The 19,056-nt window shown below is 35.5% G+C and overlaps 1 protein-coding gene across 1 annotated transcript in view; it reads right to left on the bottom strand.

The window, feature by feature from the left end:
- LOC105832659 (intraflagellar transport protein 140 homolog) overlaps positions 1–19,056 on the bottom strand; it is a 164,527-nt gene that overhangs the window by 83,235 nt on the left and 62,236 nt on the right. Inside the window, exons 5-6 of the mRNA XM_036286695.1 lie at positions 16,897–17,478; positions 315–603 (exon numbers count right to left, since the gene is read on the bottom strand). Coding sequence (XP_036142588.1) covers positions 315–603; positions 16,897–17,478 — 871 coding nt within the window. The remainder of the gene's footprint in view (positions 1–314; positions 604–16,896; positions 17,479–19,056) is intronic.

Below are 19,056 nucleotides of genomic sequence, written 5' to 3'. Positions count from 1 at the left end.
TGAGATGCAGCGCAGCAAATTCACATAAAAAATTTTTATTTTAACGGGTCAAGCTTCATCATTGTACCACGTTGGTAAAAAAAAGATAACTAAAATCGCCAAAAAGCATTTGAAAGAAAAAGTTTCAATCTTTAAAACGCTTTTTGGATTTTGTTTCTACGATGATTTTTCGCTGAGTTGCAACAGTTAGAAAATAACCTAAATTTTCGGTATACAAAAAGTGTTCCCTATTTTTTTTTTAGTAGTGTATAAAAAATATAATTAATTATAATTTATAATTTGATGTAAAGTTTCTTAACCTATATTTTACTCACAACGCAGAGTTATCGTCACCTAAATCATCCGATTCTCCGAAGTCTAATTCATGAATCTGATCGCTCTCGATATCCCAAATGTATAAAACAGAACTGGGCATAAGATTCGCCATTGCGACGGTGATCGAGACGCAACGGCAATCTGAGTTACATCTGGCCTCAATGATTTCAGCAAAATCGCTAATCGCCTCGTATGTCGCCATAGCACGAGTGTGTAGCTTAGCCTCGTGTTTTCCCAGATTCCAAATCTTCAGAATGCCATTCAACGATGCTACAGTTAAATAATGCCCTGCAAGTAATTGCAAGTATATGCATAATTTGAATATTTGAAAAAAAGCGTTAAGTATTCCTAGAATAACACATTTTTATTAAACCCAAGTGGTGTATGTATATACAGGGTGTCCTAAAACATGTGGGTCAACGCTCGTAAAAAGGTAAAAGGGATCGAGATGAACAAAAAAGTCTTACCATTTTGTGATATTTGCAAAAATTATTGATCTAACTAAGCTGTGCTGCAACTTAGGCAGTCCGATCCTGCCTCTCTGCACGTTCTTATTAGTATAAATTTAACATTTAATGACTCAATCATTCTTGAAAATATTGCAAAATGGTAGACTTTTTTGTTCATCTTGATCTCTTCTATTTTTTACGAGTGTTGACCCACATGTTATAGGACACCCTGTATATACATATATATATACAGGGTATCCCATTTTAATCTATCACTCCTTGTAACTGCAGGGAGCGATCGTATAGAAAAATGTTTCAGACAAAAGTTATATGGCTTCAAGGGAAACATAAGATAGTGACCTTGGCCTTGACCTTGGAATCAAATTTGAAGATTATTTGTATGTTAGCTTAATTTTTTTTAACGAAACCCCCTATTTTTTATTACATATTCTTATAGCATATCTCGAGAGTTTTCCAAAACACTATAATTAAAAGGTTTTACTCAACTACTTTTTGAATTATAGAATTTGAAAGTTACAGGACCGCCGAACAGTGGGTCGAAACGTCTGAATTAGTGGATATGACATTTTTTTCATAGTAACAACTCGATATTTATATGTTTCACGAATGTTTAGACATAATTAAGTATAAATGAAGAATATTAAATAATATTTGCTAGAAATTTGGATTTTTTAACTTTATTTTTACAAAAAAAAGTCTCTTTCAAAATTTTATTCCCTCTCAATGGTAACAGTTGGTACCGCGTAAAGGTGGGGAATTAACCAACCATGAGCAAGTTTTTTTAAAGGGCGTGCCCTCGCCTACCACTACGGTAAATTTAAATGTAAACAAAATGTAATAACTTTCAAAGTAAAATATAACTCAAAGTAAATGAAATAAACACTTAAATTGAGATTTAAGGGAATAAATTCTGGGCAAGTTTTTTTAAAGGGAGTGCCTTCGCCTACCCCTACGATTAACATGTGAACAAAATATAATAATTCTCTAAATAAGATGTAACTCTGAGTAAATAAAATAAACACAAATGAAAGATTTAAACAATAAATAATATATAAAGAATAAAGACACTCCGTAAATCATTGCATGGTTGCAATGGAAAAATCACGACTTAATTTTTTTATCGATGTCCACTGATTTTGTTCATTCGACCCACTGTGCGCCAGCGTTAGCATTACCCAAGATGTACCACGTGGAGGTTGCTCGATCAGATTTACACTTCTTGTGTGTGTGTGCGTGCGTGCGTGCGTGCGTGCGTGCGTGCGTGCGTGCGTGCGTGCGTGCGTGCGTGCGTGCGTGCGTGCGTGCGTGCGTGCGTGCGTGCGTGCGTGCGTGCGTGGTTCGTAACGTATTTCAGAGTATAACACCAGCTATGCTTGAAAGAGTTTGTAACAATTTTAACGAGAGATTGCGTTTATATATCCAAAAAGAGGGACGTGTTTTCGAACACCTACAATGAAATATTTTTTCATTTTTAGGTATCATTTTTAGATACACCTTGGGTAATGCTAATGCCGGCGGTCCTGTAACTTTCAAGTCCTATAACTTAAAAAATAGTTGAGCAAAATACTTTTTATTATAGTGTTTTGGAAAGCTCTCGAGATAAGCTGCAAGAATATGTAATGAAAAGGAGAGAATTTCATTTAAAAAAATTAAGTTGACCTTCAAATGACCTTCAAATTTGCTTCCAAGGTCAAGGCCAAAGTGACCATCTTATGTCCTCCTTAAAGCTATATAACTTTTGTCTAAAATATTTTTCTATACGCTTGTTCCCTGTAAAGTTACGAGGGGTGATAAATAAAAATGGGATATCCTGTATATATATGTATATATGTATATATTATTATTTATGGATTTTCCTACCCCAACCCAAATAGTAATATCTCCAATTTAATTTTCCTTTAAAAAAAATAATATTACAAAAATGTGTTATTCATACTAAATAATATGCATTTTCCTAAAAAAAATTGTAAAATCTTTTAATTGCACCAATTAGATAAAGAATATATTTTCTTTGAAACATAACTGTATTATACAATTACTTTTAAAAATTACAATCTGATATTTTAATATCTTTTTTTTAGTTTTTTTACTTCTTGAATTTTTTCTTCATATTTAACATCAAGTTTCACAAAAAAAAAACCAATTTTATTTTAAAAAAGAATGCTAAAAAATTATCCAGTTTTTTTTTCAAATTAAAATAAGCCAATACCTTTACATGAAGCATTTAAATAGTGAGGTCTAAACGACCCCACTGTGAACATTATTTTCATGAAGATTCTTATTTTCATGAGATTTTCATGAAATGAACGTTGAGGGTTAACAGTATTTTTAATCTCTTCGGGACCAGAAACCTAATATTAGGCTTATAATTAGATTTACCGAAAACACTATTCGTTTAGCTAAAGTTATTTCTTTTATTATAATATGTGCATTTATTTTAAAATAAATTGATGTTACTTTGTATAATAACATTTTACTGCCTCATATTTCACAAAGTGCGACATAATTATGTTTTTATATTTTTTAACATATTTTTATTGCAAATGACGTTAAAATTATTTTAACAATAAACAATAATATAAAATTCAAATACAGCAAATAAATAACTACTCATTTTTTCCAGACCGGAATCCTAATATAAGGCACTAGAGCGATGTCATCTTTTTTGTAGTTCAATTCACTGACAAGGAAAAAAAAGTTCTAACACTGAAACTAAAAAAAATTTGGTTTTCTAAAGCTTAAAATGAAATCCAGTAATATATATATTTTTGTACTTAAGAGTCTTTTGATTCCAATTCAAGTGAATGCAATATTTCAATAAAAAGTTATTTTATATACATATCTTAAATATACTTTTAATTTTTATCAACTGCACGCTAAACACAATCGGTCTTAAAATACAGTCATAACCTAAAGCTAGAAATACTATCAGACTACATTTAATTTAATTAGTGACAATAATTAAAAAAAACAAGTATGATTTATCATTTTTAATATTACAATAAGTCATTTTCATTATTTTCTATAGTAGCTCCTAGTACCTTTTCAATAAAACATTTATTTTTATTATATTGTACTTTTTTGTTTCTATATGCTAATATGTTGATCAAAACGCTTAAAACACTTTATCATTATATGACGATAGGGTATCGTCACGGCGGCGGCGACGGACTCAAAACCGCGCTTTGTACGCGCCCCGGCATCGCCATCGTCTCCAACCACGCAACTCCCCCATCCCAGCGGCCTCGCATTTATTTCCACCACCACCGCCATCTGCCCCGGTACGTAAGGTAAGGATGTATAGGATCCGAGCGGGTATACAATCCGGCCGTTCACCCGAGAAGACACCTTTTCCCGTCCAGGCTCTGGGTCCTATCCTGCTTTGTCGGGTCTAGTCTCCACTCTTTCCTCTCGAAGATGAGGGTATACTCTCTCTCCGCCGAGCGTTCTCGGCATCCTCACGCCAAGAAGGTGTTCTCCCGTAACGAGATTAATACATCAGGCGTACTCGACGAAGGCTTCGGCCACCGGGAGACGGAGCGTGCCTAATCTTCGTCGGGAGTATCCGTCTTAGGTCCGCTAGTGCGGACAATCACCAGGATGGGCTTATCCTCTGCAGTGTCGCGTCAACCGCGTACGTTCCTAACTGTTTCGACCGTGACCGTAAAGCATCGAGATGCCTCTTAAATTGTTGCGACCTGTCCGCGACGCATATTACCCGCATTATTGCGATCAGACGAAGATCTGTATTCTCTGTACAGACATGGCCATACCGCGACGCGTATACTCCATACCGTTGCTACCAGACCGCGACGAATTGAACCGTTGCGATCAGACCGAAACGCGTAAATCGCCAGAATTTCCGCCGTGAAATTCCTATTTGTACCTACCCGGAGCACGATCTGTAATTTCGTCTCCAACCCCACGTTATTCCGTTTGCGAATACCATTAAATTAAGAAATTTCGATTGTTTCGTAACTCGTGAATACCGATTTATTAATATTCCTGTTTTCGTTTTGTTTTAGATTAATTAAAGCGTTCCGCTCCTGTCCAGATCCCGTTCAAACCCCATTATTCCTTTCGGATCCGTCTTTCGAACGTGACTCTGCGATTTTCACAGAGGATATTATTCTGTTCGATATTTAACCAAAGCGATTATTGTTAATTACCGATAATTATTTCTGTATCGACCTCCTGCGCCAGCGAGCGATAATTATTTCTGTACCGATCTTTCGTGCCAACGAGCGATAAATTGTCTAATAATAATATCTGTTGTCACTCGTTAAATTGTTTCCATACATTAAAGTTTATATTATATTTTTGTAAAGTCAATGTGTCACAACTTTCTCGAACTCGGCAACCCGTGAGCAAATCCGAATAGCTGCGAGAAAATCCAACTGTCACAATTATAATATGTAGTATGTTTTAAAATTTTTGACATAGCATTTGCATAGAAGTAGAATGCACTAAACCAAGTACAAATGTCCTCTATCATTTTACAATTTTCGCAATAAGTAATGAGTTATTAAAAAAAAAAAACAATTTGACAGGCCTACTGCCAAATTCCGACAAGCGCGCAGCGAGATAAGACTACCCAGCGAAACACGCGTTTGTAGTCACAATCCGTGAATTGTGGTTTAGAAGATCGACATTGCCTTACTTAATATAGTCCGTTCTATCTCTATGCAAGCACTGTGTCAAAAATTTTCTGACACCCTGTATACTATTTAATAATACATGCGGAATTATATTATTAAATATAAACATATTTTATAATTAAAAATAATAATTCTTTTGTTCATAAATATCCTTTCTTATAGTTGGTGCATTTCCTTCATATCATTACTTTTATAAAAGATAAAAGTTTTATCCTTATTTAAAAAGGTAATTTTTTGTGATTTCACACATTTACATTTATTTTGTATCATGTAAAAAAGAGAACTCGTGTAAAATAAAAATATTATTACTTGGATTTATGTAACATAATAGAGTTGTCCTTAAAGAAACACACATATATACTTGGCGCCTGTTTTTACTTAAAAAATAAAATATAAAAAATAATTTGTTTACCTATCACATATTTTAGAGTGCTAAGCATCTTTTTTATAATAGAGTATGTATATATATATATATATATATATACTCTATTATAAAATGTTGTTTCCTGACGAATAACATTGAAAAGGAGCTAGCATTGTAACTTTTTCGTATTGCACGGAGTGTCCAGTCTCCGTCCAGTGTTCGGCTAAAGCTGATTGAGAAAAGTGGCCGTATTTGGTACACCATTGATGTTTTTTAATTTTCCTCCCGAATTCTCCTATGTAAATTTTTCCGCAAAAGCAGGAGATTTTGTATATACCTGGTGAGTCTAACAAGGGAAGTATCACAAGTGTCCGACGCCAATTTGATTTTCCTTGAAATATGTTGTCAAACACACAAATCTAAGAGACACGTATTTTTTTTATGAGCGGAGTTTCATGTTTAGAGGGTGAAACACCCCTTTGAAAAAAAACAATTTTTTTCTTTCGGAGCGAATATCATCGGAAGTATAAAAGATAGAAAAAAATTTTTTTAATAAAAGTTGTACGGTTTCAAAAGTATTTTAAATTTGTAAAGAAAAAATTTTTTTTAATTTTTTTGTTTAACAAAACACCTATCATTATTTTTTTTTAATTAAAAAAAAAATTGCTATATTAAAGGATTTCTTTTTTCTAAATTTAACCACGTATATTATAGTTATGTTACGAAATATCTTTTTTGAGAATTAATTATAAAGATTTCCGTATATAAGCTATCCGTGCTCATATGCGCTTTGTATTATAATTTAAAAACAATTTAACAAATTGCACCCACATTTTAATTGAAAACACGTGTTTTATACTTATCTTGAATATACATGTAAGTCTAATAAGAGATAAAGATTAATTAAATTTGATGAAAACATATTAATTGAAAACATTTAATTCATCACGTTCTTGATATGAGGGATACGTGACTTTTAATTCATTATATATATAAAAGAAAACGTACAAAAATTATTGCTATATATATATATATATAATAAACTAAAAGTCACGTATCCCTCATATCAAGAACGTGATGAATTACATGTTTCAATTAAAATGTTTTCATCAAATATAATTAATCTTTATCTCTTATTAGGCTTACGTGTACACTCAAGATAAGTATAAATTGACAGTATAAATATAGTCATGTAGCAGTCTTACGTTCAATCAGTGCAATCGTTTTGTAATAATCATATGTGTGCAATTTGTTAAATTGATTTTAAATTATAATACAAAGCAAAGTTTAACATCTTTACAAATGATTCTCAATCCGCTTAATGTTGTTAGACTTTTATTGGCATCTATAAGTTCAATATATCTAACAGAAACGCCAGTAACTGAAGCAGAAATACAATTAAAAGAAGACATACAAAAATTATTGCTAGATAGCATTTTTCACTATAATGGATTGGAAGTGATGGAAGAAACCTATCTCGATTATTAAGAACCTTATAAATTACACAGTTTCGAAATAATTGAAGATGACAAAGAAGCATGGAGTGAAGATAATTTAAATTCTCATCTACAGTGTTCAAACAGTGAAGTAAATTTTGACAGTACTTATAAAAGACGAGCTGTTGAATATTGGCGGAATTTAGACGATAATAAAGAAATTAACCACAGAAAAAGGCATCGTTCTCTAAAATCAGTACAAAGTAAATTTAAAAGAGTTTCATCTGAACGTCAGTTAAGACGATGGGAAGAACAACTACAATCAACTGGAAATCGTTTGGAAAAATTATCTTATATCTCCAAATTTACACATGATAAATTTACTGCAGCTATTGAATCAGGATTTATAGTTCATGATATCGATTTAAAAAGATGGGCTTTACAAGCTCAAGAAGAAATAGGAAATGTAATTCCTATATTTAAAGCATCTCACAGCTGGATATCAAGATTCAAGAAATCCCATCGAATTGTTTCAAGAAAAGTTACGAAGTTTGTAACTAAAAGAACAGTGGAAGATTCTATTGATTTACAAAACTCAGCAAATAATTTTTTAAAAACAGTGAAACCACTTATTGAACAGTTTGGAGCAGAAAATGTTTATAATTCTGATCAAAGTGGTTTTTAATTAGAAATACATTCTGGAAGATCATTGTCTCCTAAAGGAATAAAAAAAGTAGAGCGTATCGGACAATCTGTGTCATCAACAACCCATTCATACACGATACAACCAATAATATCATGTAATGGTAATTTGCTGTCACCTTTATTTATTGTTTTGAAAGAAGCTAACGGCGAATTTGGACCAAGAGTACAAGAAACTTTATTTAAACTAACAAATGTTATTGTAAAAGCATCGAAATCTGGTAAAATGACATCAGGTAATATAAATTTCCTTTTATAAGGTTTTAGATTTTTAAATATTGATAATTAAAAAAATATATAAATTTGGATAAACAATAACATAAAATTATATAATAAAATTAATCTCTGATACATAATCAATTATCATCTTTATGAAATTTTATATTTAATTTAACAATCTAATAACAATCATAAGAAAGTTATTAAATTAATTTATATTTGTTACAGATCATTTTAAAATGTGGTTAGAAGAAGCTTATTTTCCAAACATTGGTTTTAATAGCGTTCTTCTTATCGATTCATGGACCGGACATTGTCCCAATATCATTTCGGATTTAACACCTCTAGATAAACATATTACTACTATGATTATACCGAAAGGTACTACAGGAAAAATACAACCATTAGATGTTTACGGATTTAGAATTTGGAAAAATTTTGCTAAAAGATTTTCAGATATAGTTTTATTATTGGAATGTGATATAAATTTGCATGAACGAAATAATATAATAAAATTGCAATCTTTGATACATAATCAATTGTCATCCCTGCGATATCGTAACTTATTTAAATATTCGTGGTTTAAAAGTGGTTATACGAACGAAAGACTACAGAAATTTAAAAATCCAGTAGAATTTAGTTTGGATGATACTTCAACAACATGTGATATCGAAGGTTGCAATAATGTAGCTATAGTAAAATGTTCATGGTGCAAAAAATCATTATGTTTAAAACATTTCTTCGTTGAGTATCATTATTGCAATGAGTATAATGAGTAAATGATACAATACAAAATGTATAAATTTATTGTATAAATATTTAAAAATTATTTTATTAATAAATATTTAGAAATGATTGTGATGATGTAAATCACAATCTTATTATGTAAATAAACAAAATATAAAAGCATAAGACCAAAAATAGCTTTAAGAAAATAATCACAAAATACAAAGAAATAATGTACAGAAATTAGTAAAATAAAAAAATTTACTAATTTAAAAAAAAAGTAATAAAAACCATTATAGTTATTAATATTATTTATAATTTATAATTTGTGATGCTAAAATCAATTATATAGATTTCTATTATATATCTTATCAAAATTGTGTATAATCTTGTTTAGACGATAATTATTTGCGTACATGAGTACGGATAGCTTATATACGGAAATCTTTATAATTAATTCTCAAAAATGATATTTCGTAACATAACTTTAATATACATGGTTGAATTTAGAGAAAAAAAATCTTTTAATATAGCAAAAAAAATTTTTTTTTATTTAAAAAAAATAATGGTGTTTTGTAAAACAAAAAAATTAAAAAAAATTTTTTTTTACAAATTTAAAGTACTTTTAAAACCGTACAACTTCTATTAAAAAAATTTTTTTCTATCTTTTATACTTCCGATGATATTCGCTCCGAAAGAATAAAATTGTTTTTTTTCAAAGGGGTGTTTCACCCTCTAAACATAAAACTCCGCCCATAAAAAAAAATACGTGTCTCTTAGATTTGTGTGTTTGACAACATATTTCAAGGAAAATCAAATTGGCGTCGGACACTTGTGATACTTCCCTTGTAAGTGTGGTCTCTGATCCTTGGGATTAGGAAGTAACTGGAAAATCTTCCTTTGTGGTTTGAAGGTCACTTTTATATTTTGTCTACACAAAATTTTGTTAATGTGTTCTGTCGTACTTTGAAGATACAGAAGGAAAGCCATCTTGTTCTCTTCTTTTTCTTTTTCTTTCTCTGAAAGGAAACTGAAAATTTTATTCCTCAATCTTTGGACTGTTTGATGTTTCTACTACTATTTCCTTTTTTTTGTTAGAACTTAATTAAGATGTTCTAATTCCTCATTCAAAGAAGTTGGTTCAGAAATTGTGAGGGATTCATATACCAGTGAACTAATGACTGAATTCTTTTGCAAAGGATGATGGTGAGAGGTGGCGTGAGAATATCAATCTGTGTGTGTTGGTTTTTGATAGACTTGATGACTTAAAGTACCATCTCCGTTCCTTCTAATTAACACATCTAGAAAAGAGATTTGGTTGTTTTGTTTTACTTCCATTGTAAACTGTTAGGGTGTTAAGAGTTGAGAAAGGCAAGAAATTGAGGAAAAATATCTCTGCCAAGGCTCCAGATCACAAAAGTGTCATCAACATATATAAGTGTCGGAACCATATAGATGGTTTGAGAGGTGCATTTTTTAGAATTTGATTTTCAAAATGTTTTCCTAAAGATATTTGCGATGATGGGTGAGATGGCAGAGCCCATTGCTGCTCCAGAAGTTTATTCAAAGAATTTTCGTTGGAATTGAAAAATTTGAAAATAAGTTGACGTTAAACAGTTGTAACAAACCTCCAGTCCGCCGGCATCACCGACCGCGCACGGCCCGGCCGAACACCTGCCGGACCGCAAAACGGGCATCCGCCCGTCCTAATCTTTGTCACACGTGTCGAGACGATCTTCGTCTCCGCTCCGCGTATCTCTCCGTGCTCTCCTAGCTTCCACAGGAAGGATCGAGCACGGGGAAAGCCGAAGATCCATGAAGATCGCCGATCCTCCACCCGAGCGGATATAAAAGATCGCTCCGGTGGAGGCTGCGACATTTCTCGATCCGACCGTATCCTAGTACTCCGATTCCGCCAGAATACGACCAAGCAAAGCTTCCTGCGAAACCGGTGCTTAGAGTAGAGCGTTCTTTGCCTTAGCCAAGAGTTCTTGGCACCGCTCGCATCTAAACTCTTAGTTACAATCCGATAGCAGAGGGTAGAGCGTCTCCGCCTTCGCCGAGAGTTCTCGGCTACGGATTACTCCTTAATTCTAATTACCCGGCTCGAGGTGGAGTGTTCTCCGTCTCCCCCGAGAATTCTCGGGATCGACGCCGCTAGTCCGACACACTGAACATATAACGTCGAAACGTCAAAACACGTTCCGTCTCGCGTCTCGCGCACCACCGATCTCGGGCACCAGCAATTACCGCTTGCCGCACCGTGCGCCTCGCCGCGTCACGAAGCTCAAGCCTCTCGCCTCGGGGCATTGCCCGCCGGCTCGTCGCCGCACACCGCGATCGTCACCAAACATACACACGCGACCGGCGAACAGCTGTTTCTATCGAGAGACACGTTCGCTAAAGATTTCTTGTACATATTTGTAAATACATTTGAGTTAAAATATATTATAAGTTCTTGTTAGTTAAAAGAAACGAGTCTATTGTCTCAGGGACCATTCCTACACCCGATCCCGACGAGCTAAAAGTCCGCGTAGAAAATACGATCCGTTACACAGTTCTATTAATAGAAAGAGGTTCGTAAAAATTCTGTCGGATTTTCTGATAATGATTTCTATTGGAAGCAACATCAATAGCCGTGGAAGCTTTAAGTAAAAAAAAAAAAGTTTTAATCGTTTAATTCAGATACCATAAAGAACAATAAAATGTTATGTCCGGCGAAATTACGAAATAATTGTTCCCTCCTTAAATATCTGTTATTATAAAAACAACGATAAAAAACAATTATTGTTCCATATATTTGATAGAAATGTATAGGGACAATTTCAGATTAATTTGTATTAGACTTTAAATCGTAATTTTTCTATTTAGTAAGATAACTAGATAAGATCATATAGGAAAGTATCCATATTCAGATAAAATTTTAATCGTTTAATTCAGATACGATAAAGAATGATAGAATTTTATAACTTTTCTATCTAGCATGAAATCTAGTGTACAATAGAAATTTTAAAATAAATAGATTTAGATAAGATCATATTAATTTTCTATCAAATTTCTATATGTTTCTATCAATTTCTATCAAACTTTTTAGTTAGTACGGCGCCGCTAATAAGCTAGTAAGCGATTTGACTCTCTCACAATCAGAAGGTGCAACCGACGCGCTTTATAAAGACCACCCGCAACTCAATTAAGACAAGCAATAATCAGTTTCTTTTGCTACGAGAGAACGATGTGGAAGAGGACTGCCATATATTACTTTTATGATTTACTCATTTTAATAGATTAAACGATTCTGTACAAGAAAAGTAAAACGTTCACTTTTTTTTCTAGATTTACGATAGGTAATGTATACAAAAAATACGATACAGAAAGATAAAAAGTCTATCATATATTTCAGATAAGCAATCTAATATTTACGAACCAAAACACAATAGGATACGATTAATTTATAATAAACATGACTAGATAAAAATTGTTTAAAAACGATAGGTAATCTATACGAAAAATACAATACAAAAAAATAGAAACCAATAATTAAACCAATAATTTAATGGAATTTTTGCACTAAAAAAGTTCAAAATGTAATTCAAAACATTTGCAATTATATTATACTAGATTAAAAAAAGTTTTAAAAATTTTTAAACGTTTAATATTATAAACTTTTTAAACCATAATTAAAATTATATTTTATTACGTCCGGCAGACTCCACGATTTCCCTTCGTCAGAGAAACAAATAACTTACAAAAGAAATTCCGTTTCAACGGCCTCCGATAATTTTTTACGCGTCTAGGATTAGTCTGTTAGAAACGTGATGACCAAGTTGATAATTTCAACTCCTTTTGAATATTGAGTCAACAAATAATAAATTCAGAACGTAGAAATACAAAAAAAGGTTTCACGTTTCCTCACAAAAAAGAGCAATAAAGAATCCAAACATTAGAAAAAAATAAATAACCGTTTCCTCCATCTGCAAACCATACCGTAGCACGTCTAGCACGATAAAGAATTATTTATTTTTAAACCCAAAGGGAAGATAACCTACGCGATAGGTCAGATCTTTTTGATAAAATTAAAGGAAGCTGGGAGGAAACAGAAACTTTCGACTCAACGTATGATTGGGTAAAAAGGAAAAACTATTTCTCCAATAAGAAAACTTAGAATTAACTTACCACATAATCCTGAAAAAGAGAGGAGCGTCCCAGATGCGCACAGTAATAAATGAACACAGCAGGTTGAGTGAAACGGACACAGTAACAAACGGATCGAGACCAAACGGACACAGTAACAAATGCGCACAGACCAAATGCGCACGGACCAAATGCGCACGGACCAAATGCACACGGACCAAATACGCACAGAACAAACAGACACAGTAACTAACGGGACTGTCCCGATTGCGCACATAAGCGATTGGACACAGTAGTATTTCCCAATTGGATACAGTCCCGATTTGACACGGACTCGATTGGACACAGTACCGATTGGACACGAACCCGATTGAACGCAGTCCCGATTGGACACAAACCCGATTGGACACAGACCCGATTGCACACCGACCCGATTATGCACCAACCCGTTTGCACACGGACCCGATTGCACACGGACCGATTGCACACGGACCGATTGCACACGGACCCGATTGCGCACCGACCCGTTTGCACACGGACCCGATTGCACACAACCCGTTTGCACACCGTCCCGATCGGACATAGTCCCGATTGGACACGTACTCGATTGGACACAGACCCGATTGGACACGGACCCGATTGCACACGGACCCGTCCGTCCTCAAATGACCAAAATTATCGCGGACTATATTTTATATATATATAGATTTTTTTTAAACTCTATATATGTAAATAACAACATTTTACATTGATTTATACATTTATTCATCTCCATAAACAGGTTGTTTCATAAATGTTTGGCGTAACTTTAAGAAATGGAAGTGCATAAATGAAACATCGTGTATATGGAAAAACAAATCCAATGGCAGCCTTACTCGTTTAATTTTGGAACAAAATGAGACAATTTGCTTGAGATTCGGGCAACAATTGAAGAAGTAGATCGCGGTAATACAGACAAACGCTAATCAGTTACTTAACAAAATATAAATAATTTTTGAAAAACCCTGCATATCAAAAAATCAAACCCATAGCAGCAATCCTCGTAAAATTTAGAATAAAATGAAACCTTTTGCATTAGAATCGAACTACAAATGGCGAAGAAGTTCACGAACATACAGAAAAGACGGACATACAGACTCCCGGTACTTATATATATGTATATAGATATTGTAACCCGTTTTTTACCTTTCAGGCAGAGACGCGGATAGGAGTCAGCCAGTGGCCAGAGAGGAGAGACAAATCCGGAGATACAATATATTAGTAAAAAGAAGTATTTTATTTTAATACATCCTTGTTTTAATACATAAAAGTTTACTTATGTGAAATCTATTACAGGTAATTTAAATATGTGCCGACGTACGTGGTCGCGGTTGCTGTGTGATTGGTCGGCGCTTAATGGTCGAGGCCTCGTATTGGCGCGCGCGGATGCGCGAGGCTTGATGCGCAATGGTTGTGGCAATCGTCGTGCTCGTCCCGTGCAACAGCACGCACGGTGTAGGAGCCGGTGCGCAAGGCGTGGGAGGTTGATCGTGGCGCGAAATTCGGAAAGGATTCTGATCGAGTCTCGACAGCTAGCCGATATGCTCGGCCGAGGCGGGGTAATCCATACCTCTATAGTTAGCGGATCGATCGGATGAATAGGACGTAGCAATGGAGGCTAGTTGATATTAACCCGGCCGGGGTGGAATCCTTCATCTCGATAGCCTGGTCGTTAAAGGTTTTTAGCTAGGAGATTCTGTATTTAGACGGCCGGTATATCCCAGGCCAAGGTCAATTTCTCAGACCTCTGCGTCGTAACGGAATCGGAGGAAAAAAGATGCCCTTTTTCTTGAAATCGCCCTCCTTTTATATCCGCGTAAAGTGGCGACTCGGTTTACCCGCGGGTAGTGGGGATACGACGTCGGAAAAGATCGTGAGCGCTCGGTTTCTATTGTTTTAACGGTATCAATTCGGTCTTGTTTAACGGCCTTCGTCGATGGTCATTGGCGCACGTTTGCGTTTAATCGTGCGCAAGTGCGCCTGCGCGGCCTGATAGCAGTAACGCGGTGGCTGTCTTGAGCTCGATAACTGTCGCGAGCGCTTAGCGAGGTTTTGGCGTGATTAAAATAGGCACGTCGTTGCAACGGACGACACGACGGTTGGTGGCCGTCAAACGGTGCATTTTAGGGGGCACTGTTATAACATTGTGACGAATGTCACTAGGTCCCGGGGCCGACCATCCGCTCCACTACACGGGATTCGGCGTCCGCGGACGCCCCTCCCGAAAGTCTAGTATTCCCGTCGGGAACCAATCCCACCACGCTGCTGGGAGCGCGTGGGGATCGCTCCGATCGGTATAAAAGCCGAGCTCGATCCGGATCGAGCACCATTCCTCGTCGACAGGGCTGGTCATCAGACCGCTCTGCCACCTGGCGCACGCCGGCTTTCGACTTCCTGGTTTCCGCGGACGAGACCGGTCACTAGATCGCCTTGCCGCCTGGCGCACGCCGGCTTTCGGCTTCCTTGATTCCGCCAACGGAGCAGGTCATCAGACCGTTCCGCCGCCTGGCGCACGCCGGCTTTCGGCCTCCTAGTTCCCGCCGACGAGACTGGTCATTAGACCGCCTCGCCGCCTGGCGCACGCCGGCCTTCGGCTTCCTTGATTCCGCCGACGGAGCAGGTCATCAGACCGTTCCGCCGCCTGCGCACGCCGGCTTTCGGCTACCTGAAATCCGCAACCCTCGCGACCGCGACCGCGTGCTACGGTGATGCGCATAAGCGCGCTCCCGTCCGGATACCGTTAGACTAGCCTGTAAATATATTGTAAATATCTCTCCGTAGGTTAAGGTATGCATCGAGCATAAGTTTACCCGTAGGCTAAGTATGTACATATAATAAGCTTTATAATAAAGGACTGTTAATTCGATATCGGTATACGCAAGTTGGTTTCCCCCCTTCTCCCGAATCCCGGCATCCGGCGAGCCTGTCCGAGGCGATCGGGAAAGGTGAACCGTTACAACATTTCTAACGTTAAATTATTAAAATTGCACACAAAAATTTAGTGCTAACTTTTATAGGCATACCTTTTATATTCTTTTACTTAATTTAATTATTTTTAATATTAAAAAATATTTTGTCAAATATCCAAAAAATATTTTTTAAAGCATTATTTTTGTGCAACGGACTAATTAAAATTTTATTTTTTATTTGAAAGATTTTTCAATTCTGATTTTACCTCTTCTAAATCTAGACAGAAGACCAAGTCTAAACAGTAAAAAAATATTTTTTATTATATATTAAAATACTTTCTATGCAAGATTGTGTTGTGCATTTTTTAAAAATTACGTCTACATAATATTATTTACGTTTTATTCGCATGAATCTTTTTTCATATAGACAATATAAGCAGTGTAAATCATTCATCATAAATGAGATAACAATACAGAAAAAAGTAATTAAGTTATAAATTGTTAATGTACTTGACTTTAATACTGATAAAATAATAATATGTAATAATATTAAAAATAAAAAATAATAATATTAAAAATAAAAAACGCGAAATTTTCACTATTCCTGATAAAATCTATAATTCCATGAATTATTGTTTAGATAATATTGTATAGATAATACATAAAACATAATTTATATTGTATGTACACAGATTATAATTAATACAAGTTATTTATATTTTACGAATAAATGCTTCTATGTAATGTCTTTACAGTTCTTCTATTCTTTCAAGTTTTCTTGTAAATAATAATAACTAATAAAATTTAAAAAAAATACAATTTTTTGAAAATAATAAATTAATTAAAAAATTATTTAAATAATATCCTCTCTGTGGTTTTAAATAATAAAAAAAATTTATGAAAACGTTATCAATAAAAAATTTTTACCTGTTAATTCCATCGTAATTGGTTCGCCTTCTTCTGGTAACGTGGGGAGCATCTGAATAATGGAGCCTTCTATAGATCGCAGTTGAATAATCGTTGGAGTCAATACAATCAACGTATGCTCGTAGATCAACATCTTTTCCGTATCGCAGCTAAAGGTTGCCAATACACTCGTATTGAGATTTGCACCCTTGTTGATGCGGTTGACAATGATTTGTCTGCCAGAGGAGACAGCGATGTATTCTCTGGATACAGCAATAACCTGCACTTGCATCTCCGTCTTTAACGTATACATCTGCTTATCCATCTCGAGCAAAATCTGCGTCGGGGTAAGTTGGCTCGCGCAAACGCCGTCATTGTATACGGCGCACATCAATTGCTGATGCAAAATGAATACATTAGTGATACAGTTGACGGCCAAAAGAGAGTTTCGCGATAAACTGACGCCCCACATCAGTTGTTTCACCGTGCCGTGAATCGTACAAGATTCTGGGACGTTTGGCCAAGCATTCTCGTCGCAATCGGATACACATTTTCGCTTCCACAAGTAAACCGTGCCTAGGTTGGTACCGGCGGCCAAGGTATCTAAGAATCATAGAATATTATTTAGTTTATTCTGTCTTCAAATTTTTCCCGATAAAAATAATAGCGATAATTATATCATTGAAATATTGGACAATGTTTATAAAGCATGATATTAAATATTAATCTTTAAAGGGCCAGAAAATTGATACATTGGCTACAAATAAAAATTGTACTCTCATAGATGTAAGATATCAAGAGGCACGGTAGGGCCTTGTGTCAAGTGTACGCGCGGGAGGCATTACCGTGCCTCTTTTGAGCGAGATGTCGTTGGCGAAATTCCGTAGTTATCGGATTCTTAATAACAACTAAATCGATTGATTTCGAAATAGGCTTAATGGATAGCTCCGATTTATATAATAAAAGTGTTTTCATTTTTCCGCTACGTGATTTACGAGCAGAAATATTGCGTTTTAAAGTTTTCGCTCAAAAGTAAATCTGATTAAGAAACGTCGTTATTATCATCGTCGTCGTTGTCCAATGCCTAGAACAAATTGTGGGGGTTTGTACTGTTGCTTTTCCCGCGATAGATGGCTTATGAAGAAAGGCCTTCATTTGCGCACAGTACAATTGCCCACTGCTATTAAACACAAAACATTGCACACCGTTCAATTGGACACAGTTCGATCGAACATAGTTCGATTGGACACCGTTCGATTGGACACAGTTTAATTGCACACCGTTCGATTGGACACCGTTCAATTGCGCACAGTTCAATTGCGCACCGTTCGATTGCACACCGTTCGATTGCGCACCATTTAATTGCGCACCGTTCAATTGCACACCATTTAAGTCGCAAACCCATGTGGTACAGTGAATGCTTTACACACACACACACACACACACGCGCGCGCGCGGGCGCGCGCGGGGGGGGGATGCAAGGGGGACCTTCGGCCCTCTTTCCGCACCCACCCCGTCCAAGTCGCTAACCTATGTACACATTGCAAACGCAGCCATAATGTATGAATATTTAATATGCGTTTGATTGAACGGTGTGCAATTGAACAGTGTGCAGTCGAACGGTGCGCAATTGAACGGTGCGCAATGTTTCGTGTCTAATAGCACGATGGGCAATTGCAACCTATCCAATTGTACTGTGCGCCATTGAACCTCCCCCGCTTATGAACGTGATACGAACACGAGAATTGACAAAAAGAGAACAAAAAATTTATTTTCTCGAAGAAGTAATAGTATAAAGAAAATACGTCAACTATGAAAATGAATGTTTATACGAACTAGAAACACCCTAGGTGTTTCTCAGGGTTCAGTGCTTGGTCCAATTTTTTTTTCTTTTTTCATTTATGATATTGCAAAGGTCTTATCATTTTCTAGCTACATGCTTTTCGCTGATGACCTACAGATATACTATTCTTGTCCCCCAGCTGACATTCTCCGTGGTCTTGAATTGATCTCTAGTGATGCGCGTGCTATTTTTGAATATGTAATGGCAAACGGTCTTAGACTGAATTTTACTAACAAGGGAACCTCGCGAACCCGTAAATTTTGATTTTAATGAAACTTGACACAAATGTAGAGGGGTGAATAGATGAATTTAGAAATTTTTAATTGCTGCCTAAAAAC

Source organism: Monomorium pharaonis, chromosome 5 (assembly GCF_013373865.1).
Source record: "Monomorium pharaonis isolate MP-MQ-018 chromosome 5, ASM1337386v2, whole genome shotgun sequence".
NCBI classification, from domain to species: domain Eukaryota; kingdom Metazoa; phylum Arthropoda; class Insecta; order Hymenoptera; family Formicidae; genus Monomorium; species Monomorium pharaonis.
The sequence above is the reverse complement of the archived record's forward strand: the minus strand, read 5'-3'. Positions and strand labels throughout refer to the sequence as shown.